The sequence below is a fragment of the Mytilus edulis genome, chromosome 12 (genome assembly GCF_963676685.1).
Source record: "Mytilus edulis chromosome 12, xbMytEdul2.2, whole genome shotgun sequence".
Taxonomy (NCBI): domain Eukaryota; kingdom Metazoa; phylum Mollusca; class Bivalvia; order Mytilida; family Mytilidae; genus Mytilus; species Mytilus edulis.
In genome coordinates this window covers 22,359,992-22,384,802 of record NC_092355.1, presented here as the reverse complement: position 1 = coordinate 22,384,802, position 24,811 = coordinate 22,359,992, and the positions used below count along the sequence as shown (strand labels likewise).

The 24,811-nt window shown below is 31.5% G+C and overlaps 1 protein-coding gene across 1 annotated transcript in view; it reads right to left on the bottom strand.

The window, feature by feature from the left end:
- Positions 1-513: 513 nt before the first annotated feature.
- LOC139498039 (UDP-N-acetylglucosamine transporter TMEM241 homolog) overlaps positions 514-24,811 on the bottom strand; it is a 39,049-nt gene continuing 14,751 nt past the window's right edge. Inside the window, exons 2-15 of the mRNA XM_071286345.1 lie at positions 17,118-17,370; positions 16,570-16,616; positions 14,898-14,987; positions 14,533-14,614; positions 14,042-14,119; positions 12,757-12,834; positions 11,300-11,348; positions 10,327-10,375; positions 8,787-8,822; positions 8,154-8,188; positions 5,142-5,211; positions 3,642-3,741; positions 2,932-2,996; positions 514-713 (exon numbers count right to left, since the gene is read on the bottom strand). Coding sequence (XP_071142446.1) covers positions 548-713; positions 2,932-2,996; positions 3,642-3,741; positions 5,142-5,211; positions 8,154-8,188; positions 8,787-8,822; positions 10,327-10,375; positions 11,300-11,348; positions 12,757-12,834; positions 14,042-14,119; positions 14,533-14,614; positions 14,898-14,987; positions 16,570-16,616; positions 17,118-17,255 — 1,083 coding nt within the window. The 5' untranslated portion in view covers positions 17,256-17,370 and the 3' untranslated portion in view covers positions 514-547. The remainder of the gene's footprint in view (positions 714-2,931; positions 2,997-3,641; positions 3,742-5,141; positions 5,212-8,153; positions 8,189-8,786; positions 8,823-10,326; positions 10,376-11,299; positions 11,349-12,756; positions 12,835-14,041; positions 14,120-14,532; positions 14,615-14,897; positions 14,988-16,569; positions 16,617-17,117; positions 17,371-24,811) is intronic.

Here is a 24,811-nt window from a genome sequence, read left to right as displayed (position 1 = left end):
ACATAAATCAGGCCGTTAGCTTTCTCGTTTGCATTGTTTTAAGTTTTCATTTCTTGGCTTATATAGCTTGCGTTGTGGGTTAAACTCATTGTTGATGGCCACAAGTTGACCTATAGTTGCTGAACTTCTAGGTTATTTGGTCCTTGGTGGAGAGTTGTCTCATTGGCAATAATAACACATCTTATTTTTTAGAAAGAGGATGCATGGATAGTTGTTAAAACCAAGAAATCAATATCAATGAAAATTGTTCTGCAACTCACAAAAATATGTATAAATATTTTGATCATAAAGTTTGATTTACAGAAATAACCCTTTACAGTGGGATGAAAGATACCAGAGGGAAAAAGAAAACAGATAAACAATAGTACACATGATACAACATAAAAAAGTTAAAAAAACTAAAGAATAAGCAACACGAACCCTACTAAAAACTAGGTGTGATCTCATGTGCTCCGGGAGGGTAAACAGATAAAAATGTACTAAGTTCCAAACTTGCAATTGAAAAACTACATATTCTTTTCTTGACCTTCCTTTATTAAAGTATTAGTTAAATAATATAATCTTTATTATCATTTTCTTTTAAATAGTCATTATATAAAACATTATGCTTTGACAATATTTGTTTTGGTTCTTCTTTTGTTGATGATTTGTTGATTGGTTGGTCATAAGATGTATCCTCACATGCCAGTGCTGCCAGGTGATTGATCATTAAGCTGAAATGTTAAAATATGAAAAAATTCTCAATATATTACTAAGTTACTAAGTTTGCATGGTTTAGGATGTTGCATGAAAGTATAAATGCATATATACTGATGTGTATACTGTATACTGTGGGGGGGGGGGGGTCTGTTATTCTGTAAACATTTAATTTTCACCCCTTCTTTCTCTAATCTTCAAAAAATTAACCCCTTTTTTCTCTAATCTTCAAAAAATTAGACCACGCATTTCTCTAATCTTCATTTTTTTGGCCCGTTATTCTCTAATCTTCATTATTTAAAGGCATTATTCTTTAATCATTTAACCCCATCCAAACCCTCACAAATGCAAGTTAACTTAATGCTGTTTCTGGAAATGCTACATACAAATAATGTAAGTTTGTTACCATGGTTACAGTTAATTCAAAATTTATTGTATTCTTTTTAATTTAAATTGACATTGGACAGTGGACCCCTGTGAAAGTTATTGGTGACTAGTTGACTTTTGCAATAACAAGAATTGACATTCTTTTATTTCATACAAAAGTATGTACGCAGATGTTCCTGAAATTGCAATAATTAGTCTTGCATTTAAATCAATTTTTAGAAGATCCCAATGATAAAGCACACAATCATTTCTCAATTTGCAGTATTGAGTAATGCTATCAAGTTTTTATTTTTGTGACACCTATCTGGTTACAATGTTTTGCTATTATAAAAGCATGGAAAATATTACTAAGGAGTAAGTTCAGAAAGAGCCATATATGGCCCAAATTATAAAGTTTAATGTAACAAGATAAAACATGTTATAAGTTGACCTTCAGACATGTGATAATGTTAAATAGAATTATTATAAATGTAAATGTATTTACAATTATTCTTTTAAAAGATCTTTGTTGTCAACTCTTGCATTCTATGTTTCCTGTCCAATAATCGATGTACATTTACCCATTTTCATTAACTTTTTTGTGGAAAATTAAAAAAAGTACTATTAGTGACGTTATAAATAAAACACAGGAACATAAATTTTCAACAAAATGGCTTATTTTCTATCTATTTATTGTATAAGTTATGATTCATTGTGATATTGGTCAATAAATCATAATTTGAAATTTAAGCTAAAAAAAGGGGGCCATTTTAGGACACTACCTAACTTACTCCTTTACAGTATCTAGTACAAATGCATGTTTAAAGTAGTATGGGTGTCCTTCGCCATCTTGGATTGTAAATAACAGAGAACAAAATGTCCAGATTTTCAATCAAGACAGCAAAATATTAATAGTTTTACAAGAGTAGATTATTTTTGCTTGATTTTGATTTAAATAGTTCATTTTCTGAAGGAATCTACATGAAATTTTGCTATTTTGTATTTTAGCTGGAAAAAAATGTACTGTGACCATATCTTTTTTTTTTATATTCTCAAAGCATTTTCTTAAAACTATCTGCTCACATTTTATGTTACAATTCTCTCATTTAATTAAGCTTCTAATCACATAACGATGTTTTTGGCTGACATCATACAATGTATCATTTTGTCACAACCTGTAGATTGGGAAAACACCAGGTGACCTATCATTTGTATTTTATTTTTGAACATTTATCAATATATCTACGTTTTGGCAAAGATGAACAAATTCAATCATTTTTAATTTATATATATACTTATTCCACCCTTAATTGTTTTGTTTATTCTATAATAGATCAGAAGGCAAAGTCTCGTAAAATCATCTCTTTATTTGCTAATTCAAGAAGATTTAGGGTATATCCTAATGAGACAGCAACCTAATAACACATAAAGACCATATGACATCTAACTAAAAAGTCCACATAACTATGACATTATTAGTTCTTGCAAAATCTGCAAACCAGGGGAAAAGTATTTTTTCAAGTGGAATAACTTTTATAGAGGTCCACTTTCCACTGTCAATTTACCTTGTATGTTTTGCCTTACCATCTTCAATTTTTTTTTTTACATATAAGCCAAAAAATGTTAAGTTCTTTAAAAATTCTATTTTTAGCAACAACGGCCATGTTATTTTGTTGATCAATATCTGAGCTAAGAATTTAAAAACTATATTTCCTAAGCAATATTCAGGTTAAGTCTGGTAACAATTGGCCCAATAGTTTCAAAGGAGATTATTGGTTTTAATGATTACAACATTGGACACCTAGTGATGGGTAAAAAGGCCAAGTGAAATTCTAAAGCAAGGTAAAAACTTTTTAACAATGTACTTACCATGCTGCATGTTCTGCTGTGAGAATGTCATTAAATAGAGACAGAGAGATCACACTTGTTATTATCTGTAAAATAAAGTTTAAAATTATTTAATTATCAGTTTAGACTCCCAATAGATTATATATACTGGTTGCTCATTACACTTATAAATTCAAAAGATGTTCATCTAGTTATTTTAGCCTGTTAACACTGAAATTGAGAGTTTTATCCCTGTTTGTGCCCCAATTGACTAGGATTGCCAATGTTCCTCCATAAGATTGGTCAATTTTTTGGGGGCACTACAGCTTCCTTGTCCAATAAAATTGGCCACAATGATATAGTCAATTAGAGTCCAGAAAGTGGCAATCAACACTAATAATCAATCAATTCAAACTTTAAAGACATGAAGATTTTGATGTAACATACAGACAGCTGTTGTCATTTTTTCCAAAAAGAGCTACCAAATAACACTGTAAGTGCCGATAAATCATACATTCTTGTCCATGGATTTTTTTATTTTTTTCCAATTTTTAATGTTTCTTAAGTGGCCTATTTTGAGTAAAGAAAAGTACATCAACATAACTAATTTCTTATGAAGCTTTTATTCACCTCTACATGTACAACCTTACCCTTACTCACCAAAGGACTTTTTTTTCAATTAAATTAGTCTCCACTATTTTCTCCAAGCAAAAAATTATTAGAAAATACTCAAAACTATAAATAACAACTACCTTAACTAAGCCATGAATTCTGGAGAATTCCATCACTCCCTCTGAAACTTTTTCTTGTAGACGTATTGTATAGAGATTCAATAGTACTCCAAACACTCCACTGAAACAGATCATACAATTGTAAGGAAAACAGAAGGGCTTCGTTTAATACCAAGTTTCGAAATATTTCAACAAGCTTAAAAACATTGAATGCATATTATCACATAGTTTGATATTATATATAACATTGGTCCTACGGAAAAGTACATGTGTGACTCAAACATGGTCAAATTGGACCTGCAACACCTGTGACATGTGACCTTTAAAAATATTCAGAACTTAACTTTTAAGACTAACTTAGATTTATGTTGTTTATTAAAATAAATTGGGAATGTATCCATTGGACACAGATGAGTCACCTGCTTGCATATCATATAAAGTTATAAGGGGGAGGACAGGGGTAAGGGAGACAGGGAGAAAGGGAGTAGGAGAAAGGAGAAAGGGGGTGGGAGAAAGGAGAAAGGGGGTAGGAGAAAGGAGAAGAAGGCTGGGAGAAAGGAGAAAAAATAAAATATCTCTCCTTTTAAAAATTTTTCTAATATTTCAAGAAAAAATATCTCAAAAGGAGATGTTTTATTCTAATGGGAGAAAGGAGAATGGGGGTAGGAGAAAGGAGAAGAGGGGTGGGAGAAGGGAGAAGGGTACCCCCCTGTCCTCCCCCTCAGTTATAGCGGGACATTACTAAAGAATGGTAAAAGTGAAGCAACTCAAATGTGTACTTGATTTGAGTGTTGTGATAATAAGTATTGTGTATAAGTTTCATAAAATTTAGTTAGAGAACAGAATTAATTCAGCAATTTTCCATATATATAGGGCATAACTCAATAACAGTAAAAGTGACACCCATAAAATTCAAACTTGATCTGTATTTTGTGGTAATTAGCAATGTTTATAAGTTTCATAGAATTTGGTTGAGGCAAACTAAAGTTAAAGGACAGGAAGGAAATATTTAACAATTGTCCATTTGTTAAGGGGCATAACTCTAGAATGGTTAAAGAGATGCCCCCAAACCTCAAACTTGATCTGTGTTTTATAGTACTAAGCACTGTGTATAGGTTTCATAACATTTGTGCTAAAGTAAAAGAACGGAAATGAAAAATACAGCTTTTTTCCATTTGTAAAGGGGTATAACTCTAGAACAGCTAACTTAAGAACTGCAGGGGCATTAAAATGACCTGGTGACCTGAAACAAATATTTTTTAAAAGTCTATTATTAAAGTTTCTTTCTATTAGCTTTAATGTATATATTCTATAATAAATCTGACATTGATGCATTTAGGTTGAAAAATAGCTCAGTGACCATTAATTCTTATATTTTTTTTTTAAATGCATGATATAGACTACAATTTGGCGAAGTATTACAATGTATTAAACAAATTCTATCAACTCAATTTAGACCCAGATATATGTCATCTATATAAATTATATTAATTTTAATTCAAATTATGTTAAATGTCTCACCTTACACAGCATCCAACATAGAACTTAGAAAAATACAGGTATGGATACTTGACAGCTTCTAATGCATCTCCTGCAAGAAAAATAAAGGTACCGTGAATTCATTATTATTCATGAGTATCAAATTTCGTGGATTGAGGAAAACTAGCAATTTCCTGGATATTTGATTTCGTGGTTTTGCTACTGGTTTTATATTCTGTAAAAAAAGCCTGTATAAATTTACAAATTAGTTGAACATTTGAATTTGTGGTTCACCTGTACCCAGAAAACCCACGTAAATTGGTATCCAAATAATAATAATTTAACAGTATGTAGTAAAGGTGAGGCATTACAATGACAAAAGTCAGACACTTTATTTTTAAAAGAAAAGAAATTTACAATTCATTCAATTACCATCTTTCATGCAATAATTATAGTCGCTTACATCTACTGCATTATGATGACGACAACAATGACAATGATGATGGATGGCTGCTTAACCTCCAGCGATAAATTAAGTGGATATTCAGGAGGGGAACATATTAGGGCAATATGGGTATTAACCCTGCTTTGTACTAGAACCACAATGTTGAGCTGGATGATTAAAATGCTTAGTTCACAAGGTAACAGTCATTAAGGATGTACTTAGGTGAGGTTTTGGAATAAGTGTCAAATGTTCGGACTCCTTGGTGTTTTTTCCATACGATACAAGGTAAAATATTTTGCCCCATAACACCTATTTATATTTTAACATAAGACTGAATAGCTCATAAAAGGTCATTTGACAAAATTTAAGCAGATTCTTGATTTTCTTTCTTTGATTTGAGACCCACATAATATCAACGCAAATACAGTCGATTCCACTTAATTGCATACCGCTTAATAGCATAATTCGGTTAATTGCATACTTTTCTCCTGCACAGAACCATTTCCCATTCATCTAATGTTAAATTGTACGGTTATATGCATAGCCCCTCAAGTGGTATTTCGGTTAATTGCATAGAAAATAATCGCCAGCTAGATATGCTTATTTAAAACTGACAAGATTTTTGACCGGAAACAGCAATTTGGTAAGTATATTTTTCTTGAATGCATCATATTTTTTTTATATTATTTCACATTTACTTCTGTGTTATTTAAATAGAGTTTTAAAACAGTTTCTTTCGTGTTTATATGATTATAAAAAAGGCCTCGATGTGTACACAGGTAAAGTTTCCCATATTCTATTTTAAGCCTCGAGGTCATAAAGATGTCAATCAGCTGATTGTTGTAAAAACACAACCATTCTATGATCTTCTATCTCAAAAGGTGTTAATTATTGATTGCATTTCAAACATTGTTCATAGATTACATTTTGGGTGTAATTTAAAAACAATAACGCCTGCTAATTATCGATCATTATCCAATGTGCAATCTCGTAATTTGGCATGGGGTGATCTACATTTATGTTAAATATTACAGGGCATTTATATATGGTTGAAGAATTTCATGCATCAATCTTTCATTTTTAATATTTTTTGAAAAGAACATTAACTTAAAATTATTATATTTTCTCACTTTCAACACTCGTGTCCAGCAAATAACCCGTGCAGGGCCCCATTACCTGTTAAAACTGCTTTGCATACTGTATACGAAACTAACGAGGTTATTGTAACAGTGTTACATCACTGTACAATCGGTAAATACTGCACATTAAAGGCAGTTCATTACACATTTATTGTATCAAATGATTATAAACTGTGTAGCATTGTTCAACAGTTTGTTTTAATCAAAGCGTAAAAATATAATTTGTACATCCGGGTTATAGAAACAAATCTATTTTTAGAACAATTTTATTTTGGTATCTCAGGTAAAGGAAAAGTCGTTACATGAATAAACTAAAACTAAATGTGTTTATAAACTTTATTGAAAGAATAAACAATGAAATAAAAATGCACAACACTAGACAAATAACTTTTATCAGAATAAATAATCATTCAATATGTTATAAGTGGATTATGGATGTTCATCTTTCTTCAGGATTTCTTCTATCGATGTTATTTGACTGCGTATTTCGGCATTTCGGATATAAGCATACTCCGCTTTATTGCATAATTTCGTCTGACAAATAGGCTATGCAAATAACCGGAATGTACTGTATAAGGTAAAAGTCTGAGTCAGCATTTTCCTTCCATATTTTATAAATCAAATATCTCAAAAAGGAGCTCCATGACCTATCAATATTTTTAGCTTATTTTGATCATTAACTAATACTCTTCCAACTTAAAGTATCAATTTTGAATTCTTGATTTATTTAATTTTACCTTAGATCACCTAAAGTATATCCTGAAAAAGACATGTCAAATTATTTTAACATGGAGTCCACCAGTTTTTGCTCCTAGCTCTTCATTCGAGACAGAAAAGCATAAAAAACTAATTTTATTCTATTTTGTTTAAGCCAGTTAGTGTTCAAACCCATGACATTGCACACTTGAGCGAACTTGCTACCATGAGACCAATGTAGATGTCTCAGCATTATGACTCTAGTGGATAGGTGTCTTATTTGCACTCATACCACATCTTCTCACATTTATATTATTTTACATTTATATGTCTGAAAATATTTCTCACAAAAGATGATAAACAAGAATGTGTCCATAGTACCAGATGCCCCATCCAAACTATCATTTTCTATGTTCAACGGACCGTGAAAATGGGGGGAAATCTCTAAATTGGCATTGTAATTAGAAGGATCACATCATAAAGAACATGTGTGCTAAGTTTAAAATTGATTAGACTTCAAATTTATCAAAAACTACCTCAACCAAAAACTTTCACCTGAAGATGGACGAACGGGCAGATGCAGACAAGAAAACATAATGCCCATACATGGGGCATAAAAAAACCTTAAATCAAAACAACCATATTGTCATCTATAACAAGAAACTAATTTGTCAAAAGGGATTCTTAAAATAATCCTTTCCAACAAATTTCAATAAATATATAGCGCTAATAACGACTTCGTAATGTTGCTATTTAAATATAAGAGTTACATACCTAATAAATAACTTGATGGAGTCAATATAACAATGCTGAAAACAGAAGAAGATATAGTTGATAAAATAACCCAGGAATAAATGTATTTACACTTGTATTCAAATTTGTCCACCATTACGTAAAATCACACAGGTTCACATAAACTTTGACATCACAATTCAAAACATTTGACGTCACTAATAAAAACTGATTGTTGCTTGATGTCAAAAGGTCATATGGAGTAGTTCTAAGGTTATTTGGAGACAAAATTCAGCTAAATACCAAAAGTGTAAATACGTTTATTACAAAAAATGGCCTGTTTTCACCCGTATTTCTGACAGGCATTGATTCAAGTAATTAGAAGTAATATACTTTTGGTTTTATCATTTGAAAAAAAAAAAAGGAAAAGGAAAAATTTAGAATTTGCTTCTTTGCCTTGCTCTTAATTGAATGAATATAGCTATCAAACCACTCCTATGATAAAAAAAAAGTAACAATAGTATTCATTAATAGCAGTAACTATCCTGTATATGCAATTACAATAGAGTTCCTTCAAACATATAAAATTACCATATATCAATGTATATATATACTGCATTATACATCTTCCCTATTCATGTTACTTAATCTGCTAATAAAGACTGTTGAACTAACCTGTATATATAATTACAATGGAGTTTCTCCACAGGACTGTAAATAGAACAACAAATAAATATATAAAATTAGCTTAGATACTATGGAAAGCCAACGGGGTCAAAATTCTTAATTCATAACTTGTTAATTCGTAACTTGTAACTGTGTAATTTCTAAATTGTTAATTCATAAATTGTTAATTTGTAACTTGTTACTGTTAAATTCATACTGCTTAATTCGTAAATTGTCAATTTGTAACTTGCACCTTTGTAGTTTCAACATTCTTAATCGGTAAATTGTCAGTTTGTTACTTGTAACTGTGCAATTTCATAATGCTTCATTCGTAAATTGTCAATTTGTAACTTGTATCTTTGTATCAAAATTCAACATTCTTCATTTCGTAAATGTCAATTTGTAACTTGTATCTTTGTATCAAAATTCAACATTCTTCATTCGTAAATTGTCAATTTGTAACTTGTATCTTTGTATCAAAATTCAACAATCTTCATTCGTAAATTGTCAATTTGTAAATTGTATCTTTGTATCAAAATTCAACAATCTTCATTTGTAAATTGTCAATTTGTAACTTGTATCTTTGTATCAAAATTCAACAATCTTCATTTGTTAATTGTCAATTTGTAACTTGTAGATTTCAAAATTCTTTATTGGTAAATTGTCTTTTTGTATATTGATGTTTTGTAACTTGTAACATGTGACTTGTCGATGTGTGAAATGTTGAAGTGTTAAATGTCATCGTTGTATTATGCTAACGATCATTATTACGACAAATGGCTCTAGGGTTCTTCTTCGGTGTATAATCCTCCTGTAAGTTGGAGTACCTCCATGTGGAATATATACCTAAGTAATTTTAATCCATTAATTACAGCAAATGCGTCTAAAAAAAGCAAAACAAAAATTGCATGTTTACAGGATCCCAGTTTTATTCTATTTACTGACGTGGACTTTTGTTCTAGAACGGAAACTATATTAAAAAAAAATCCCGACTAGTTCATTCCCCCAGGGGTCCTATCATACTCCTATATAGATATAAAAAGATATAGGAAGATGTTGTATGAGTGTCAATGAGAAAACTCTCCATCCAAATAACAATTTATAAAAGTAACCCATTATAGGTCAAGGTACAGCATTCAACACGGAGCCTTCACTCACACCAAACAGCAAGCTATAAAGGTCCCAAAAAAAATTCTAGTGTAAAACTATTCAAACGGGAAAACCAACAGCCTAATCTATATAAAAACGAGAAACAAGAAACGAGAAACACTTAAATGAACCACATAAACAGACGACAACCACTGAACATCAGATTCCTGACTTAGGATAGGTGCAAACAATTGCAGCGGGATTAATCATTTTAATGGTACCAAACCTTCTCTCTTTTCTGAATCAATAGCATAACATCACACAACATAGAAAGACACACTATAAAATATCAATATGTATGTTTTGTAGAACAGCCTTTATAAAAATCAATTATAAATTATACATTGTTGTAGCATCTATCTTTTTTTATTAAAAAAAAATATCTACACGTGTGATTTACCTTATCTTCAATCTTCCCTTTGTCATATTTGTATATAGCATCAATAAACCTAAAAATAAAAAAGCAAAAGATATATTATATGTTATTTTCACAAGAATAATTCAAATATTTCAGGGCATTTCAGTCCCTGATTGAAAATACTTCTCCTACTTTAAATATGAGGACTTGAATTCCTTATACATTAAAAAGTGTCAGGAATCCTATGTTTTGATTGGTGTCTTTTTGAAAGAGGAAGGCTGATCATCTGCTATTTTCATTTATCTGTGATGGTAAATACAGAGCTAATTTCAAATTGATTGGTGGTTTTCATTAAATATGAATTTTTGACAATGTAACCATCCTGAATGCTGTTTTGTTATGGTTTGTAACTACCTGTATCACATGCTCTTTTTACACACTGTTTCCAGGCTTTATTGATTTGGAAACTGGACCAATCTCTCACAGACAAATAAAAGTCCAATGATCATTTGAATGTTTTTCAGGGCCTTTTATCACTGACTATGCTGTATGGGTTTTGCTCATTGTTCAAGGCCATTCTGTAACCTACAGTCGTTACTTCTAAGTCTTATGGTCTCTTGTAGATAGTTGTCTCATTGGCAATCATACCACATCTTTTTATTTTTACATTGTTAGCAAATTTGTCAAATTTAAATAAACTCCAGCAAAAAAAAAAAATATATTTTTTTTTTTTCAACAACCATTGATTGTATAAATAAAGTTTTCACATGCTTCCCATTTGAGATATAAAGCAAAGCAGCTATGTTCATATTGATTACAAAAACAGTCAGTGACTGTAGTCTTTCAAAACCGAACTGATAAAAAAAAACAATAACGTGAAGGTTTCCTGATGCAATTCATACAAGCTGAATTATTCATATTGATGACAAATTGTCTTGAACAAACATGAAATATTTGCCACTGGCCATAAAGCAAACAACAATCAGTCAAGCATATCATTATTGATGAAACATACCTGTAGATAGAATATGAACACATATCCAGAAGTATCCACCATGGTGAAACTGAAATTAAATTTATATACATGGTTTAATAGGTCACTATCAAAGGATTTTTACAGTGAACTAGACTTTTATTTTATCTTTTTCTAACAACTTTCCTAAACTTTTTTTATTAGCCTTTTTACACGATTTTTAAGGGATGAAAAAGGGATGCATACTATACGTAACTCCATACTACACACGGCCCAATACAGTTAACAAAAATATATTAATAGACTTGATCATTAATCAATCACTCATAACTATAATTATTCAGCCAAGGGGAGAAGAACTGGGTAAAGGGAAATAACTGTTAAAATCAATAAGGTGTTTGTAATAGTCAAGTTTCATCATTGCTTCTTAAGAATTAATGTGAAACAGAATTACATCAAGTAGGACTGTCAGCTCACTAATGATACCCGTGCTTTGAGTTTTCAGTATAAATCAGGAAAATGAGGAGAAAAGAATCTGAAAATGCATTGCACCGTAAAATCATGTTCACATGAAGCTTGAAAACAAATATCAGGGCGCTCTTGTTTGTAGTTTCCAGTAAGAATGAAAACACTTCATACATGGCATGTATAATGTTAATATAATATATATATGATTACTGTCAAAAGGTGTTTTAATGCAACACTTTTGAGCTTTTCCGTGGCGGCCAGTTTTTATTGGTGGAGGAAGCCGCAGTGACAGCAGAAAACCACTGAACTTATATAGGAAAACTAATAATCCTAGTCAATTAAGATTGGAGTCAAGTGCACCTGCACGAGCGGGGTTCGAACTTACAACCTCATTGTTGACTGGCAAGTGATTACAGTAATAGAACTACGAAGACCCTCTTTGCCACAGAGGACCCGAATAGGAAATAGTTGAGTAATTTATCTGAAACATGCATCATATGCTGACATGATGCCATTTAACAAATTTAAGGAAGATATTTTTAGTTCCATGAATATATGCATTGAAATTTTGGACATGGTCAATGGCCATTATGTTCTGTTTCGAATATGTAAGCATTTGTTAAACAGGAAGTTTATGAGGGTTGAATCTGAAATCTTACGCCAATACTGACATAAGCCAAATATTATATATAATCAAGTTCCATGAAGCTCTGGATAATTGTTCCTGAGTAAAATACTGGTAGTACAATTTGTCATATCAAATTTTAAATACTGTAGATTCATTTATTTTCTTCGGTATCAGTTTTCATGGATTGCTGAAAACTTGCATTTTCAAGGATATTTGATTTTGTGGTTTTGACAAGCTCTGTATACCAATCTATTGAAATATGTTATTCGTTGAACATTTGAATTCGTCGTTCACGTGTTCCAACGAAACTCACAAAAATTGGTATAAAACAACTAAAAATTGAATCCATTTTTTATTTTTAATCAAATTATATTAAGTATTGGTCAGCAAAGCTTAAGCCTACCTGTGGATCTGTTAATACTATTCCTAAAGATGATATAGCTATCACCATACACATAAGGTAATTTATTGCACTTGTAAGCTGTAAAAATTGAAAAAATAATTCATACAATTAATTTGTACATTTGTACTTGGCAAAAAATCTCCTTGTAAGAAAATACTTTACTTTATTTGATGAAATGGTTTTTAACATAACTGATTATACTTGTATATTCTAAGTTGTTAATTTGCACCCTTCATTTGATAATATTAGCAATTCATTTTTTAGTACTGCAAATTCAGAAATTAATGAGTTTTTTATTATTGCGAATAATGCAACTGGGTGATAATCGAAATAATAACTCGCACTCTGACATCTGATGCATATTAGTGTATGCAGATTTTCCTGAAATTGTAAAAAAAAAAATCTAGCATTTTTGTCCTTTCTGTAAAATTCACAATATTAATATATGCACACAATTGTATTGATCTTTTTTTTTTTTTGAATCTCATTGGTTTTATTGATTTTTTTGCAAGCAACTAGATGTAGAACTGCAAATGTATTTTCAAAAAGATATAAAAGTAACGATTATACTTTTTAAGATAATAACATATTAAATATCCAAAAGAGAAAAGTGCAAATCTAAGAAAATGCACGTAACTATCGCAAAAAATAATGTAGAATTTAACTTCAAATTACCTTTGTCTCAGAAACTTGATAATATGAATGTATACATATAATTATATACATGTTGAATATACACTAATGATAACCCACTATATTTAGTAATCTGCAAACAGGAAGTTGATGAGTGATGGATTGTATTAGAAAATGTGTCACAAAGTAAAACATGCTCACATGATGTACAGTAGTTGTCATTTGTTTATGTAATTTATACGTGTTTCTCGTTTCTCGTTTTTTTATATAGATTAGACCGTTGGTTTTCCCGTTTGAATGGTTTTACACTAGTAATTTTGGGGCCCTTTATAGCTTGTTGTTTGGTGTGAGCCAAGGCTCTGTGTTGAAGGCCGTACATTGACCTATAATGGTTTACTTTTTTAAATTGTTATTTGGATGGAGAGTTGTCTCATTGGCACTCACACCACATCTTCCTATATCTATCACATGAAGTTAGATTCTAATTTTTAAAAAGCCTTGATTTGCATTTCCTGAGAAATGTCACCAACATTTAATTGGATGGATAAGCTGAGATCTTTTGGAAACACAGATTGAAAGACAGATTAGGGGTATAATTAATTGTGACATTTGTTTATGTAACACAGAACCTCATCACACTATTTAGACCTACCTTTCTATACATGATCATTTGAGATAAATAATCAAACACCACTGTAATGTTCTGTATGGCTAAAAACACTGGTATAGACTGAAAAATATAGAATTAAACACCACGGTAAATGTTCTGTATGGCTAAAAAATACTGGTATAGACTGAAAAATATAGAATTAAGCATTGTTTAAACACAAGTATAAGACTATGCAATGTACATATGGCCCCCTTTTTAACAAGTTTGACTGAAGAATTCATTTTCAGTCTTTTAAACTTTATGAAATGATGCAAATAATGTTATTAAAATCAAAAAGCTAGAACTTTATCATAAAAGATTTTGGAACAGCTATTTTCTACACAATTTTTACAAAAATAAAAACGCAATTATTTTTAATTCACTGTATTAAATTCTGTTTTAATACCACATCAATACAGCATCAATACCCATGAGTTTTATGTCCGGCATTAATCCACGGCATTAATCCACTGTAATTGTCAATTTCTACTAACCAACTCTGCCAAACCTTTTGATCCTGAGTATATAGAGATCACAAAGAAAACCATTGAGGGGATCCATCTTATTAGGTCACTTCTGTAAAATAAAAATATGGGGATTTATTTTTGCGATTTTCTAAATATTGGTGATGTATTCATATAAGATAAGATCTTAATTACATATATACTTTTCAACAATTTATAATCAGGTTATAAAAACAAGGAAAAATAAGGAGAGGCTAATGAGACAACTATCCACCAAAGTTCAAATGTAGTGGATGTGAAACAATTATAGACAACCCTACAGCCTTCAACAATGTTACAAAACTAGCAATAATTAATTGCTTGTAATTACATTTAGTTTAAGGTAGTTTATTTACCTTTTTTCACTATCTGTGATCTGCATCGGTTTTAGATAGCGTGTTGCAACCAACATCTTCATTACCAAAAATCCTACTAATGTCTGCCATCTACAAGTTATAGATAAATCATTATTAACATAGAATACATAACAAGAATGTGTCCATAGTACATGGATGCCCCACTCACACTATCATTTTCTATGTTCAGTGGACCGTGAAATTGGGGTCAAAAATCTAATGTGGCATAAAAATTAGAAAGATCATATCATAGGGAACATATGTACTAAGTTTCAAGTTGATCAGTGATTGGACTTCAACCTCATCAAAAACTACCATGACCAAAAACTTTCACCTGAAGCGGGTATAGACGGACAAACAGATGAATGGACATACAGACCAGAAAACATAATGCCCATAAATGGGGCATAAAAATACGGAGAGTTGGTCATGGTAGTATGATTGATATAATGAATTTTGTGTTTGAATCCACTTTCAGCACTCTGGGCTACATCATGGCAGTATTTTTTTCTTGGAAGAGGAAGCCAGAGTTTTTAAGACTAACCATGTTTTGGGTTGGGTTTTTTTCAGGCTGAGAGGCGGTTGAGGTTTTTAGAATTTTTCTTTAATGTATAAGATGTTATTACATTGGTTGCAATGAATTACATTGATTTCCCAGTTAAATAAAAACCGATAATTTCACATGTGAAATAAACATGGTTATTTCACTCTCTGATGTCATACAACAATAGGTGTTGTCAAGACGTCAATAACGGCGGATCAAAACAAATTGTGAATGCGTAGAAAAAAGATATAGTTCCTTACACGTTTTACATTAATTTCTTCAAAAAAAGCCATTTGCCAATGTAATAAAATGAATAACTAATTAAAGAATTCAAATATCATAAAATATTCAACTTGTCATTGCTCATGACCAAACAACACTGATAATTAACTCATGCGCTACACACATTTGTGAATTAATGTGTTGTTCGGTCACTCGTTGAATGTTTTTCTCTATTTGAATTTTTCGATTAGTTATTTTATAATTATTTATACAAAATAAAATTTAAAAAAACATTCAGTAAAATTAACATGACTGGTGATTGAAAACTGCATACATAAAATATTATAAACAGACCTATTAAAAACATATTGATTATTTTGTGTTTGTGTTGATCTGTTTTTTGTTCATTTTTTGGGGGGTGAGGGGGGGGGGTGAGGGAGGGTGAGGGGGTTGAGGCTTTTGTTTTTGTTTATTTCTATTTTATCTGTAAAAGATTAATTAAACACACAAAAAATGTACTAGTAAAAGTTTTTAATTCAACTCTATCAAGTATAAAAATGCCAGTTACTTCCCTTTGACCAGTTTTCTCGTTTGAATTGTTTTACATTTGTGATTTCAGGGCCTTTTATAGCTGACTATGTGGTATGGGCTTTGCTCATTGTTGAAGGCTGTAGTGTATGGTGACCTATAGCATGTATAGCTGTTAATTTCTGTGGCATTTGGTCTCTTGTGGAGAGTTGTCTCATTGGCAATAATACCACATCTTCTTTTTATATATATATGGATTTATTTCTGTCATATTCTAAGAAATTGTTTAAAAAAGAGCAAGATGCTAATGTATGATGCAGTTATGTATACTTATAAGACAATTTTTTCTTTTTGTATTACAAAAAGTAATTAACCTACCCTTGGAAGATAGTTGGATATTTGAATTCTAAGATGGAGAGCACATACTGAAAAATAAAAGTTCATGAATTAATGCAAACAAAATTAATTATCATGATTATGGTGAAAGATAAAAGTACAATTATAAACAAATTAAAATAAATAAATAATTTGACAGTGGACAGTTGTCTCATTGGCAATCATACCACATCTTCTTTTTTATATTTTCTGCAGGGTTTGTTACTCGTGCTGTGTGGATTTAGTAGAATGTGTCCCCGTGCCTGTAGTGTATGCCCTTATATTTTTACAGTTAGGGGTTTTTTGCTTGTGAGAGAGCTGTCTACTTATTCTATTGGTCAAAAATGTTGGTCTCTTGTGGAAAGTTGTCTCATTGGCAATCATACCACATCTTCCTTTTTATATGAGAATTCCATTTGCAGTATTAATGATATTGAAAATTGTGTGTGTATATTGTTATGGAAATCTGGTCGTTGCCCTACAATTCCCTAGAAAATATAATGTAAATAAACTAGACAATAATATGCATAATAATGGTTATCACAACAAACCTTATTTACAAATGTAGTGATTACAAACAAAACTGCATAAAGACGTAGCTGTGAAAATGTCGTCCAACAGGAAGAAGCTGTCATGCTGGGTTCTATCTGTTTTGTAGAATTCTGGCCATTATCTTGGGATTCAAGCATAAAGATGTCCTACCAAAGGATTCATTGGTGCAACTTTTTTTATGGAACTATTTTTACTATATATAGTATATGCGCCAAACCCTTTATCAGCAGCTATATAGTAGAGCTTTATAATCTGAAATAAAAATTAGAAAATATTTTCAAGAATTATCATTACATAATTTAGATTTTGTTTTAACATAGTTGGTTTTCTGATCAGTGTGTCTTAACTTTCTCATACCAACCGAACCAGGTATCCTATATGATGTCCACAGAGGGACCAGTCTAAATTCATGTACCACACAAGGTATCCTATATGATGTCCACATAGGGACCATTCTAAATTCATGTACCACCCTGGGTATCCTATTTGATGTCCACAGAGGGACCAGTCTAAATTCATGTACCACACAAGGTATCCTATATGATGTCCACAGAGGGACCATTCTAAATTCATGTACCACCCTGGGTATCCTATATGATGTCCACAGAGGGACCAGTCTAAATTCATGTACCACCTTGGGTATCCTATTTGATGTCCACAGAGGGACCAGTCTAAATTCATGTACCACACAAGGTATCCTATATCATGTCCACATAGGGACCAGTCTTAATTCATGTACCACACAAGGTATCATATATGATGTCAACATGGTCAACATAGGGACCATTCTAAATTCATGTACCACCCTGGGTATTCTATTGGATGTCCACAGAGGGATCATTTAAAAATTTGAATACCACCCGGGGTATCCTATATGATGTCCACACAGGGACCAGTCTAAATACATGTACCACATAGGGTATCCTATATGATGTCCACAGAGGGACAAGTCTAAATACATGTACCACATAGGGTATTCTATATGATGTCCACAGAGGGACCAGTCTAAATACATGTACCACATAGGGTATCCTATATGATGTCCACAGAGGGACCAGTCTAAATACATGTACCACATAGGGTATCCTATATGATGTCCACAGAGGGACCAGTCTAAATACATGTACCACATAGGGTATCCTATATGATGTCCACACAGGGACCAGTCTAAATACATGTACCACATAGGGTATTCTATATCATGTCCACAGAGGGACAAGTCTAAATACATGTACCACATAGGGTATTCTATATGATGTCCACAGAGGGACCAGTCTAAATACATGTACCACATAGGGTATCCTATATGATGTCCACACAGGGACCAGTCTAAATACATGTACCACATAGGGTATCCTATATGATGTCCACACAGGGACCAGTCTAAATACATGTACCACATAGGGTATTCTATATCATGTCCACAGAGGGACAAGTCTAAATACATGTACCACATAGGGTATTCTATATGATGTCCACAGAGGGACCAGTCTAAATACATGTACCACATAGGGTATCCTATATGATGTCCACACAGGGACCAGTCTAAATACATGTACCACATAGGGTATTCTATATCATGTCCACAGAGGGACAAGTCTAAATACATGTACCACATAGGGTATCCTATATGATGTCCACAGAGGGACCAGTCTAAATACATGTACCACATAGGGTATTCTATATGATGTCCACACAGGGACCAGTCTAAATACATGTACCACATAGGGTATCCTATATGATGTCCACACAGGGACCAGTCTAAATACATGTACCACATAGGGTATTCTATATGATGTCCACAGAGGGACCAGTCTAAATACATGTACCACATAGGGTATCCTATATGATGTCCACAGAGGGCAGTCTAAAGTTACACTTAAAAACATCATCAGACTCTGTTCCTCTATTTCTTCAAAAGTTTCTGACCAAAACTTGCCTAAGGTAAAAATCATCATCTTAGGGCAATATATGAGTTATCTGACAATTTCAGCTATAACCAGAAACCAAATAACATAGAAATTAATAAATTCATTTTGATTAACTTGTTTTGTTGATCCTTACAAATTTTTTTGCTGGAGATGACAGAAAACAAAGGCAAAGTGTTTGCAAAAGCTAACACTAGCCCTTAGGTCCAGGTGAGCTAACAAAGTAGTTTTATCCCACCCCATTCATCATTGTTCATTTGTCTGTTCAATGAGGTCAGAAACCTAATGTCAGTGATTATTTAATATAGTAGGACATATCTGAACTTTTTGTTATTTCCGCATTGTCTATTCCTTAATTATGTCATGTATGTGTGAAATTATGTCATGTATGTGTGAAATTATGTCATGTATGTGTGAAGTTATGTCATGTATGTGTGAAATTATGTCATGTATGTGTGAAATTATGTCATGTATGTGTGAAATTATGTCATGTATGTGTGAAATTATGTCATGTATGTGTGAAATTATGTCATGTATGTGTGAAATTATTTAAAATTGTTTTCATTAGTCATATATCTTTGATAGTACAATGTACTTTTAAACTGTTTAATTATATAGAGCGATTTAGTAGAAAAAAAACGCGAATTTAAAACGTCGCGAATATGTAAAACTTTCATTATTCCTTATTAAACTTCATCAAGTAAATCAGAAAATTGTGAAATTAAATACCCGCGAAATGGTCAAGAAAGGGTAAAACGCGAATAAAGTATCCGAGAAAATAAGTTGGTTTACAGTATTCAGATCTAGAACTTTCTAGGCTTTTGCCAATGTTACAAAGCTTATACAAATAAGGAGAAGTGGTATGATTACCAACGAGACAACTTATAATCCCTGAGAGTGCAAATGATGAAAATAAAAGTAATTCAATGTCACTGTATCGCCTTCAACAATGAGATAAATGCATACTGTAGATACATTAAGTCATTAATAAAAGGCCCTGACATGAAAAATATGAAACAAGAACACTAAAGGTTAAATTATAATGATAATTTTAGCCTAAAACAATTTTTCCGCACAGTTAGATGCTCAGTTGATAATAATACATAAAACAATTAAAAATCAAAGATTTAACTTCCTTTAAAATGCAAACTTTCCTAGTAAATTTAATTCATTGAAATTATAATTCTATTGTTGGAATTGATGCTGTTGAACTTCAAAGAAAAGTATTACTCACACAGATATGAAACCGAGGGGCGTGGTTACGGGGTCATGATTTTATTCGTAAAATCATTAGAAAAACAATTACGCTATGAAAGTCACCAATATTAGGAACTAGTTGTTGCAGTTCACGAAAATCCAACACATTCAAGTTATATGATTTAATTCCATAGGTGGATCCAGGGGGGGGGCCCTGCGGGCCCAGGCCTCCCTTTCGTGGGAAAAATTTGGTTGATTATATATGGAATCATTGAAGCATGACTGGAGCGGGCCCCCCCTTAGGTCAGTTAGCGGGCCCCCACTTAGGAAAAGTTCTGGATCCGCCACTGAATTCCAAGCCAAAGTACTAATATAAACTATACAAAGGATAACGTCAATATAATGTGACTCCTAGTGTATCTAACTGATGTTCTTCTAGTATATTCTGATTTTACAAAGTTTACAATAAGTATTTATACTAAATATCAAAAATATACAATACTCAATTAACATGAAAATACTCAAATTAAAAATGACATTTCATAACTTTAAGCTATAAGTGACAGCATTCACATTAATTAATATAAAAGATAATTATAATTTATAATACTCATAATCTTATTCTTTCATTTTCCTATACAATAATTTTCACACCTTTAGTATGAATTAATGTCTTTCATATTAATTTCTGTAACTCAATAAATAAACAAATCTGTCTCAAACATTTGAAAATCATATGCCACTAATTAAGATTAACACATTATTTGTCTATACATGTAAATATTTAAATTTGTAAAACAATATATTTTCTAAAAGTCCAATTTCTAAATAAATGATAAAATTAAAATTAAGTCTGAATAAGCCTGGTGACAGATAACATGGGTAAGTTGGGACTAAATCAATATTACTGCTTTTCTTAAAACACAATCCTTCAACAATGAATAAATGAATGAAGAGATCCAAGCTAATTAGGAATTAGATAATTTAGTCAAGGAATTAGATAATTTAGTCAAGGCTGGCTCAACAGTTTCAGACAAGAATTTTGAAAATGCTTCATTCATTTTGTCATTTGTTAATATATCAAGGTCCTTTAAGAAATATAAAATACCCTTTTTTTCATTTGAGCACATAACATATCAGAACCATAATTGACAACAAATGAATAAAAGGAGATATCTCATTATACCTCATTGGGACAGTAAACCAACAACAACCAGGTGCTCTGCAGGGCGCAGCTTTATACGACCGCAGAGGTCGATCCCTGAACAGTTGGGGCAGGTATGGACAAAACATTTAAGCGTGATACAGCTCTGAATTTGGATTGTGATCAAATTTTTGACATTATATGGGTTTTTTTACACAAAACAAATGTCAAGATTTTACAAATCAATTAAAGATTTCTTCTTCAAACTTATTTAAATCTAAAATTAAATAGTTGACACAGCATAGGTTTCTGACACAGAAAGAATTTGGTCTAATGAACTTAAATTTTTTTTTGCCTTTGAGCAATTCACTATGCTGTTGAATATTAATCCTGTCAAAAAAATGTTTGAAGAAATTTTCTTTTTATTTAATTATGAAATCTGAAATGAGAACAAGTATGGACACAACTTTTAAGTTTGATACAGCTATAAATGTGGATTGTAATTAAATAGTTGAGACAACATAGGTTTATGTCACATTATGAATTTGGTTTAAGAAATGAAAATTAGAATTTAAAGTTTTTAAATTTAATATTAAACTATTATGGTTCAATATCCAAAATGTAAATAGTCATGTCTGGCAAATGTCCAACATACATTATCTAAAAACATTTTAGATAAGATAAGGGAAAAAAAGCTTCATCAGCAACATTTTATATTGGCAAATTTCCAATGAAGTTATTTACATAAAGTTATTGGCAAATAAAAATAGAAAATGACATCATAGTCATGTCTGGCAAATGTCCAACATACATTATCTAAAAACATTTTAGATAAGATAAGGAAAAAAAAGCTTCATCAGCAAAATTTTATATTGGCAAATTTCCAATGAAGTTATTTACATAAAGTTATTGGCAAATAAAAATAGAAAATGACATCATAGTCATGTCTGGCAAATTTCCAACATATATTATCAACTACTATTCTATACAAAGAAAGATAACTCCAATTGAAAATTAATTGCTATTGCACATGCAATACTTGATATGGAATCCTGATTTGGACCAACTTGAAAACTGGGCCATAATCAAAAATCAAAGTACATGTTTAGATAAAGCATATCAAATAAGCTTAATTTTGGACTCTTTGGACCTTAATGAAGACCAATTTTAAAACGGGACCAAAAATTAAGAATCTACATACATAGTTAGATTCGGCATATCAAAGAACCTCTATTATTCAATTTTTGATGAAATCACACAAAGTTCAATTTTGGACCCTTTGGGCCCCTTATTCCTAAACTGTTTGGACCTCAACTCCAAAAATCAATCCCAACCTTCCTTTTGTGGTCATAAACCTTGTGTTTAAATTTCATTGATTTCTATTGACTTAAACTAAAGTTATAGTGCGAAAACCAAGAAAATGCTTATTTGGGCCCTTTTTGGCCCCTAATTCCTAAAATGTTGGGACCAAAACTCCCAAAATCAATCCCAACCTTCCTTTTGTGGTCATAAACCTTGTGTTTAAATTTCATTGATTTCTATTTACTTATACTAAAGTTATTGTGCGAAAACCAAGAATAATGCTTATTTGGGCCCTTTTTTGGCCCTTAATTCCTAAACTGCTGGAACCAAAACTCCCAAAATCAATCCCAACCGTCCTTTTGTGGTCATAAACCTTGTGTCAAAATTTCATAGATTTCTATTCACTTAAACTAAAGTTATAGTGCGAAAACCAAGAAAATGCTTATTTGGGCCCTTTTTGGCCCCTAATTCCTAAAATGTTAGGACCAAAACTCCCAAAATCAATCCCAACCTTCCTTTTGTGGTCATAAACCTTGTGTTAAAATTTCATTGATTTCTATTCACTTTTACTCAAGTTAGAGTGCAAAAACTAAAAGTATTCAGACGACGACGACGCAAGACGACGCAGGACCACGACGACGTGATAGCAATATACGACCAAAAAATTAAAATTGTTGCTGTCGTATAAAAATGATCAAAAGACAATAATATCTGTGTTGTCATGTTTGAGGCCAATATGACATTTTTCTTTCATAAATCAACCAAATATAATTTGTTATAGTGACAATAACTCTAGTTAAGGATAAAATGCTTCGCCCAGCGGTTGGTGCAGGTTTGGACACAATAATCAAGCTTGATACTGTCTGAATTTGGATTCTGATCAAATATTTGACATAATATAGGTTTCTGACACAAAATAAATGTGGTCAGAGATCTTAAAAATTTGACATGGGTTAAAATATTTGTATTAATTTTCAATTGAAGATTTCTTGCTATTGCACAAAACTGTGATATTGTGCAATACTGTGATATTGTGCAATACTGTGCTATTGCAAAATACAGTGCTATTGCGCAATAATGTGCTATTGCACAATACTGTGCAATGAAGATTTCTTGCTATTGCACAAAACTGTGCAATTGAACAGTCCGGGGACTTACTTAAATGAGTGATTTTCTAAATCACTGATTTAAGTATCATTCTTTCCATAAAGATTGGAAGTCAGAGTTGTCTTTCTTTCAAATAATAATCACCTATTTAAGTAGTACAAATTAATCACTAGAAGAAGTGATTTAATTTTATTGTAGCTTTAATGTAGAATACTAATGATCCAGGGACTAATTATGTTTCTAAAATTATCAGAACCAACATCTGTGTTGTCTAGGATGACCAGGTCATTTCAGGTGATGACCTTGTACTGAATCTAGGATAATGACATTAAAATCACTTGTTTAAGTATCATACCTCCATTTCCTTCCCAAAAATCACTTATTTAAGTATCATTATTTTAATAACCCCCACTTATTTCAACACCCCCCCGAACAGTGAAATTTTTATCGTGAACAGTGGAATTTTATTACATAATCTGAAAGATGAAACCTTGAACTTTACAGGAAAAATACTCCCACTGCTGGGAAAAATCTGTCAAGAAAGTATCAGTTCATTATGTAAAGCCATTATTATAGCATTTTTTCAACTAAAATAGAATTTGCAGATAAATAATAGCATCAAAGGCATAAACCTTGCTACATACAATGTAAAAGAAGCAAAAAGTTCATTTTTTTCAATTTAATTAATGAAAAGATATTATTTAACCCTGTGTGTTTAAAATTTTGGTAAAACTACCAAATCACAATTTGTAACAAAACTTCAAATTTGCTACTCAAATAAGTGATTTAAAAATCACTTAGTTCAATAAGTCCCCTGACTGTTGAAAATTTCTTGCTATTGCGCAATACTGTGCCATTGAAGATTTCTTGCTATTGCGCATACTGGGCTGTTGCCCAATACTTAGTTCATCTGTTATATATAATAATTTTACACATCCTGTTTGGCATGTTTGGTGTGTATCTCCTGCCATATCAGTATTTTTTGCTTTTATATAAATCAGAAATAATCAATGTA